The sequence below is a fragment of the Anguilla rostrata genome, chromosome 3, assembly GCF_018555375.3.
Source record: "Anguilla rostrata isolate EN2019 chromosome 3, ASM1855537v3, whole genome shotgun sequence".
Lineage (NCBI taxonomy): Eukaryota > Metazoa > Chordata > Actinopteri > Anguilliformes > Anguillidae > Anguilla > Anguilla rostrata.
Window position 1 is genome coordinate 14595477 of NC_057935.1, and position 8299 is coordinate 14603775.

The 8299-nt window shown below is 49.6% G+C and overlaps 1 protein-coding gene across 1 annotated transcript in view; it reads left to right on the plus strand.

Annotated features, from left to right (window-relative positions):
• The first annotated feature begins 435 nt into the window (after positions 1 to 435).
• ctnna1 (catenin (cadherin-associated protein), alpha 1) overlaps positions 436 to 8299 on the plus strand; it is a 112362-nt gene continuing 104498 nt past the window's right edge. The window contains exons 1-3 of the mRNA XM_064326427.1: positions 436 to 831; positions 6455 to 6573; positions 6924 to 7119. Of these exons, the coding sequence (XP_064182497.1) occupies positions 6469 to 6573; positions 6924 to 7119 (301 nt within the window). The 5' untranslated portion in view covers positions 436 to 831; positions 6455 to 6468. The remainder of the gene's footprint in view (positions 832 to 6454; positions 6574 to 6923; positions 7120 to 8299) is intronic.

The window sequence follows — 8299 nt, forward strand, 5'->3', positions numbered from 1 at the left end:
AGGTTGCGCGCTGTTCTGATTGGAGCAGGTGAAATTTAACTTTAATTTAAGTATTCGGTAGGCTAGTCACCAAAACCAAGCGAGAAACGTTTGAGATAGCAAAAAAATAATGACGTACACAAATAGGCCAACATTGTGTTTCAGGGTTTCAGCTTGTTTGACTTTATGAGGGTATGTTTACAAATCAGCTAGATATCGCAAACATTTTAAGGCAAGGTACACAGGTCCAAACAGACCCTGGCTTGGGAGTTATGCGTGAGCGTGAGCGCTTGTGCATGTGCATATAGGCCTACATGTTTGCTGAAGGCCCGTGATATTGCTTAAACAATACGTGTAGTTTTAAATTAAACCTTTTAATTGTTATTACTTTCCGCTATTTAAAAAAAAAAAATCTGGTTATCACAACTTTAGCATATTCGCCACGCCTTACAAACACCTGATCCACGACGGCTGTGTGGGTGTGGACAGTGCATTGTTCCGACACGCCTGTTTGTCCCGCTGACGCTGTTCTGGGAAGCGTGCGAGCCCCCCTCCGTGGAAAACCAACAGTTTACAGAGCATTTATTGAAGTCCGTTTCAAAACTCTGCAAGTACCTGTTGACTTCATTCCTGGTTTTATTTCGGGACTTTCGTTTTTGCCTTTTCAATTGATTTATTTTCTAACAGAGGAAGTTCAATCCTGAACTCCTTATTTCTTTAGTTGCAACAACTCGACAGAGTGCCAGAGAAGGGGGGATAGCGAAAGGAAAACTTTTGCGGAATTTAACCACCATTCCTCCATTTTGAAGCGCTCGTATTACTCTACAGTTTCCCTTGAGCGAATTGCTTTGGGTAAGTTTAATTTTGTTTGCATTCGTGTGTCTAGCTAGTGAGAATGTTTAGCTAACAAGTGAACCAGCTGCCAAAAACATTCCTGAAATGTTGTTAGTAAACTAGTTTAATGTTAGGGACTTTATCCTTGTTCTCGGTGGTTTGAATGCTGTTTGGGTGGGTTCAGTCTTTAGCGTGTGTGTTAGCCAGCGACCGTGTTTTCGGAGTTTGTATACCAGTTTAACTAACAAATATACTGGCAATCTCGAACTTCAGGCCGGGCTATATCAACACAATGGGTAATTTTACTGTTTATGGGTGTCTAATATTCGCGTTAAAGTTAGCTGCAACATTCCGCTAGTGGTAGGCAATGTTAGGCTATCTGCATTTGTCGTGCTCCTTGCGTAGAAGGCTTGGTTGGCTTTGGAATACTTGTGTCCGTTTTAAATATACGATTAACTTGCACCTTTTCTGGAACCAAAACCCACTGTTGATTGCCAAGTATGGCAACTACTCTGCCGTATTTGGCTTTTTAGTGCGTTTACCATTGCAACGTTAATGCACGTGTGATTTTGTTAACTGGCGAATGTTTTCAAACACTCTTTGAAGGCCCTATATTCTAAATTTAAACGAGAATACAAAATGTAACGTACTTTTGTAGTGGATGCCCTGGAAATAACTTTGGTTTGCTCGCCAAGGCCATAGTATTTGATAGTTTGCAGAACTAGTCAGCTCAGTTGTTATCGATAATTACGATTAGGCTCATATGTTGCTTGTGTGGGAGTTTGTGGGGAAAAGGCGCGGCTTCCTGGTCAGTGTTGCAATAGGTAAAGGTGACCTAGGTAACGTTCACAGGGAAATGCAGTGAGTACTGATCTTGGATCAGTTTTAGGTGCTCAATTCCCGCAACCGCAGTAGCAATGCGGTTCGAGTATTTTAAAAATCAGGTCAGCGACTGGGGTACGCTCGTTCTGGAACGGATTCATGTGCGGTAATGTGGTCTCACGACGCAGGAAACGTTTTTTTGAAGAGTTTGGCCTCTTTCCTGGCCACTGGACACAGGATTTTAGCTGTGCTCTGGGTATAGACTAGTTTCCGTCTGTGGCTGTTTGTGCCCTGCAGTTTGGATACGGATTTAATGTGGACAGTTTCTAAATTATGACATCGGGAATGTTTTTTTGAGGATGAGGGAAATACAATTCTCGAAGTACTCGTAGCAATAGGAAATGACTCTGAGATAGACGGGAAATTGCCCCCTTCATTCGTCAACCCGATGACGTCTCCCAAAAGCATTTGGGCAACAGTGGTGGTATCGGGGCAGACACTAGACGATTCGCGTCATTTGGGCTGTAGAAAGCAGACTGACCCACCCGGATGCAGACCGTTTCTGTCAATCAGTCTGGACTATTAACGGCTGCTACAGACCCCGAGGGTTTGCCCTGACAATCAGTGCGTGAAGCCTAATCAATAAAGCTGTCGTCCTGGCACGGACGCTAAATCGAACAAGAGCCCCAGTAATAGTTCTATATGCCTAATAGCTGTCAGTCTAAACCTTCAGTGCGGCGAATATTAACTCTTAGTGTTTTATCACAGTTATTTTACATTCAGTAGACGCAGGTTTTCTGATTGTACGATTGGAAGACACTCTCCATTAAAATCAAATTACATGATGTATATACTTTTTTATACCAGTTATTAATTTTTATTCCTTTTCCTATTTTAGTGATGGCGGACAGAGAGCAGCCTCACTTGTTTATCAGAATCATTTCTTGCCCATTATATACCATTAAGAAATGACTTATGTCAGTTACTTAAAAAACAGTGATGGTGGTTCCACAACAGATTGTAATTGCTTTCCTGAACAACCAACTGAGCAAGTACTACATGGTATGGGAGTAGTACCAGTGTCTGTTGTAAGTGCATCTGGGATTTATAGTTCCAATCTGATTATTTTTCATTACTCTGACGCTACAGTTCAGCCTGTGCATTATGCTGAGATAGGCAGGTCTTGCCACAGGGGTGCATTGGGGGTGTGCAGGCATTGCCAGAAGGGCTGCTCTTTTAAAGGTTTTAATAATGTTCCTGGGAGTGGATTTCTGCCTCAAGTTTGGTACCTCTTAACAGCTGTACTGAAAAGTCAGTGATTGCAAATTCCCCCTAAATTATCTCATTTGCCCAGGGTGATATTTTTAGACCAGTGGTCAGAGCCGCTTCCGGCACTGACACACACGCTCACAATAGATGAGTCAGAAGTAGTCGGTGCATGCACGTCAAGTGGTGTCCAAGTTGTTGGGCGGTGATTGGAGTTTGCTTGATGCCACATCTGACTGTAGTAAAAAGGTATTAACAGTTTACAAAAATAGCCCGAGGTGTTGCTTGGATATTCTAGAATAGTCTGCGCCAGTAAAAAAAAAAAAAAACAAGAAACTGCATATGTCTGCGGTTGAGTCAGATTTGTCAGTTTCTTAAATTTCTTGGTTGAGCACGGCTCCTTTAGCCTTGTGTTCTGGATAAGAGCATCTGCGTATTTGCCGTAAATGGACATGGGAATGTGGGCGGCGTCAATGTGCGGCTTCAAAGGCCGTCGTATTAAAAGCACGGTGCAGAAGGACTGCTGGACTGAACCACAGAAAGGGATGCTGGTACGCAGTTCAGGTGTTGCATCGAGGGACCCTAAACTGCTAACACCTACCCCGCCCTGCACCTCTACCTGTAACCCACTAACACCTACCACACCCTGCACCTCTACCTGTAACCCACTAACACCTACCCCGCCCTGCACCTCTACCTGTAACCCATTAACACCTACCCCGCCCTGCACCTCTACCTGTAACCCACTAACACCTACCCCACCCTGCACCTCTACCTGTAACTCACTAACACCTACCCCCCTGCACCTCTACCTGTAACCCATTACACCTACCACACCCTGCACCTCTACCTGTAACCCACTAACACCTACCCCGCCCTGCACCTCTACCTGTACCTAACCCTATCCCGCCTCACTTACCTAACCATTACCCTACCGCCCTGCACCTCTACCTGTAACCCATTAACACCTACCCCACCCTGCACCTCTACCTGTATCCCACTAACGCCTACCCCGTCCTGCACCTCTACCTGTAACCCATTAACACCTACCACACCCTGCACCTCTACCTGTAACCCACTAACACCTACCCCGCCCTGCACCTCTACCTGTAACCCATTAACACCTACCACACCCTGCACCTCTACCTGTAACTCACTAACACCTACCCCACCCTGCACCTCTACCTGTAACTCACTAACACCTACCACACCCTGCACCTCTACCTGTAACTCACTAACACCTAGCCTGGCCCTGCATCTCTACCTGTGACCCACTAACACCTACCCCGCCCTGCACCTCTACCTGTAACCCACTAACACCTACCCCACCCTGCACCTCTACCTGTAACCCATTAACACCTACCCCACCCTGCACCTCTACCTGTAACCCATTAACACCTACCCCGCCCTGCACCTCTACCTGTAACCCATTAACACCTACCCCACCCTGCACCTCTACCTGTGATCCATTAACTTCACCCTGTACCTCTACCGATAACCTACTAACACATACCCCACCCTGCACCTCTGCCTGTAACCCATTAACCCCTACCTCTGTTGCATCCTGCATTTCTTTTTGACACACAGATCAGCATCACCATAATGACCCCCCCCCCAGCATCGCCATAATGTCCCCCCCGTGACAGAGTGCAGAGTTCAGAGGGCCTGGTAAAACGACCTTGTTGGGAGAGGTGAAGTGAGGCTCTCCTCTCTTTTTTGAGAACGTTGCCGTTTCCTCAAGGTTGTTCCGGCGGGAATCCGCGGCAGATCAACCTCGTTTTTTTTTTTTTTGCGAGCCGCGAATCAAGGCGTTTTGTTATTTATTCTTTTGTTGTTCTGTAACCAACTCGGCGGTAATGGAAGTCTCGTACGAATGCCCAGAATGCATTTTTCACTCCCTTTCAAGCTCAGGTTGAAATGCGCTTTATTTGCATGACAACAGAAGTCAGGCTGTCTTTCTGAAGCAGTGAGTGCATATCTTTCCTTCTCTCTATCTGTATTTCTCTGCCAGACTTGACTGCTAACTTGTTGCCCTTCTGCCGCGAGTGCCATTTGTTTTGGGAGAGGGCTTCCCCATTGCTGTTTTTGACAGAGGGCGGATTTTGCCACCTTAGGTCATCCTGTTCACAGGTCTCTGTAGGCTGGGTTCATGGGCTCATGGCTCGACACCACGGAAACGGCGCCCCTGTGCCTCGACTCTTCTCTTTCCCTCGCCGTGGTTTTTAACAGAGGACAGGAGAGTCGTGAACCTCTGGAATTATGGGATGTTTGGCTCTAGCCCATCTGTCGATACAGAGCTGATGCAGTCGTATTGGTTAATTCACATGTTAATGTTTGATGTCACTCTGGCAGATGTCCCATACCTTTATTTGTTGCTATGGCCATTCGTTACATTTTTAAGTTAGTTTCTAAGAAACGCATGGGTGTCTAAGATATAGGCTAATTCATGGATACATTTTAACTGCTGCTCTTGTACCTGCTCATTTAGGGGTGTGCCTCCCTGGGGTGGTGGGTGGAGGAGGAGGAGGACTGATGGAGCTGCATTGTGTGAAGGGAGCGTTCTGAACTCACTGATTACGGTCTCGTGGTTTGGACCGCTCTCTGTGTGGTTTACCTCGCTCGGTCCCGGTTCATCTCCCTCCGGAACGTGGCCGTCATCAGGCGCCTTGTCAGGGTTGTCAGGCCAGACAGCCCGGAGGCAGTCAGGACTTTGAAGCATTTTAAGAGGGGCGCAGTCCGTTCCTTTCAGCCTCACACTTCAGCGCGTCGTCCACGGCCCTGGGGTAGAGGCCTCGACCCCCCCCCCCTCTTGGCGATGGCCGGGCAGGGCGAAAGCACTGCTTTTTCCATGGAGGCTGAATGCTGTTTAGGCTACGCGTGGAAGATTCTGGGTTCCTTTCTTGGCACACCCTGGCATCCCAACTCGCACTAATTAGGCAGCGTTGGCGGTTTCTGTACGGGACAGCTGGCAGGGGTTCAAATTAAATGGGTGAAGGTCGAGGCAGCAGTGACCGTTTCCTTTTGAATCTTTGGCATTGCTGTCCAGTCTGGTTTCCTGTGAGCACTCTGGCTGTCTCTGAGGCTTGTGCTAACTTCTGAGGGCATTTCAGTTCTCTCTGCAGGCTGGCAGTCTGTTTTACCAGTTACTTTAATGCCTCAGGCTATAATCTGCCTGACCACCATGATTATCTGCTTCAATAGATTCCCCATTACCTCCATATTGCCATTCAGCCTATCTATAACTATTGACATTGGCCCTGCCAGTGGGTGATGGACTCCCTGTCAGTAGCAGTGGTGTTCACCCAAAGATTTCTCCCTACTGGGGGGTTTTCTTTCCCCACTGTTTGAGCATTATTTTTAGTGCTTTGAGTGTTATTTTGAGTCAGTTTTTTTGTGGACTGGGGAAATTTTTGGGGGCTCAGGTTCCCTCTTCCCCCAATATTCCCACTTCCTGTTTTTCTGTAAAGCATCTGTGCGGCAGAGTTCGTGGAAAGCGGGATATGAACGAGGCGGAATCGAGCTGTGATTGATTGACATGCTCCTCCCCCCTCAGAGCCAGCGTGGAAGATGACGAGCATCAACACGGACAACATCAACTTCAAATGGGACCCCAAGAGTCTGGAGATCCGGACGCTGGCGGTGGAGAGACTGCTGGAGCCGCTGGTCACCCAGGTGAGTGCCCTGCCCCGCCCTGTCTGGGACACGGGGATGAGCAGTTTGAGCGTAAACAGTAGCGAAATGAGCGGTTTTAAGGGCAACAAGGCAAATTGGGTCTGTGATGGGCAACTCTGTGCAACATTTGCATGAGTTGTGTTTATGAAGGCTTTGAAAAAGAAGCCTCTTCTGGGATTTGGTGGGATTAGTGAATGCACTAGAAAGTTCTGGAGGCTCACGCGGTGGGGATGTTGATTAATCAAGTACCGCAGACAAGCTGCATTCTAAGAGCCATGTTACGGTTTTGATTGACACCTCTCCTGCATTTGGTACGAAATGCCTACCTGTGCTCCTTTCTCTCTGCGTAGGTGACCACCCTGGTGAACTCCAGCAACAAGGGCCCGTCCAATAAGAAGAAGGGGCGGTCCAAGAAGGCCCACGTGCTGGCCGCCTCGGTGGAGACGGCCACCGAGAACTTCCTGGAGAAGGGCGACAACATCGCCAAGGAGAGCCAGTTCCTGAAGGAGGAGCTGACCGCGGCCGTGGAGGACGTGCGCAAGCAAGGTGAGGGCGGGCGTGGAGTACGCGACCGCGGAGGGGCGGAGGTGACGCGACGGTCACGGCACAGACAGGGAAGCCCAGGATGAAAGACGTTTAGATTCCGACCCTGTTTCCGCAGGGGAAACTCCTCAGCTGGGCTTAGCATGAGCCTTGCAGAGACATTAACATGCCTCAGATATGTTAATCTGTGTGTGAGTGTGCGTGCGCCCACGGTGTGCGTGCGTGCGTGCGTGCGGCCGGCGCGGACGCCGTATTCCGGCAGAGCAAGGTTGGACGTTACTCTTCCTTGAAAGTCAATCAATTTGCGCTTAGCTGAAGAAAGTGGGGTGGAAAAAAATAGTCCATCAGACATCATTCTAGAATGTTCCCTAAATGCTCAGCTAATGTCGTGCGATTGTGTTCGCTGTTTACAGTGCGATCGAGGCGGAGCGGAAGGGGCAGCAGGTCACGGGGGTGTGTGACTGCTCTCCCATCTGCGAGGTGGCCTCCGGGTATGAGATGGGTTTGCAACAACAACACTGAGGCACAGGGGAGGTTGTAAAAATGTGTGGCAGGCTGCAATGCTACGCGCTACGGTATGGGCGTATTGTCATAATGTTCACTGCTGTACAGAGCAAATTGAAACTGTGCATTTACAGTATGGAACGGGCAGCGATGGCACTGGCAGACGTGCCAGGCGTGCTGTAGTCTTGCGTGGGAGGGTATGGCTCAGGGTGTTATTGCGTGCCCCCCCCGTCCCCCGTCCCCAGGGCACAGGCGGTAAACGCGTTTGGTGCGAGCCAGGGCGAATAACGCTCCCTCCGTTTATAACCCCCCCCCGGGTGAGAGGTGGGCCCCCGGATGCTTATCCACTTACCCTGCTTATCTCCGCGCTGGAGGGGCTAAGAGGATTTGCGAGCCGCGCTCTGTAAATGGCTGTCTATCACATGCTAATCCCGGCGGCGCGGCGCGGGCCCGGAGGGCAGCCGCGCGGCACGTACGCTGCGGGACAGCCCCAGGCCCTTCCGCCGGCACCGCTGGGTGGGGGGGCTGCCGCAGGACGCGATGGGGGGGCTCCCCGAATTACTGCCGAAACTCCCTCGCAGCTGTGCCCCGTGGAGAGCGGTTAGGAGGATGTCTCTCGCACTCCACACCCCCCCCACCTCCGACCACCACTACGCCCACCCCCTGTCAGGACGAGCCT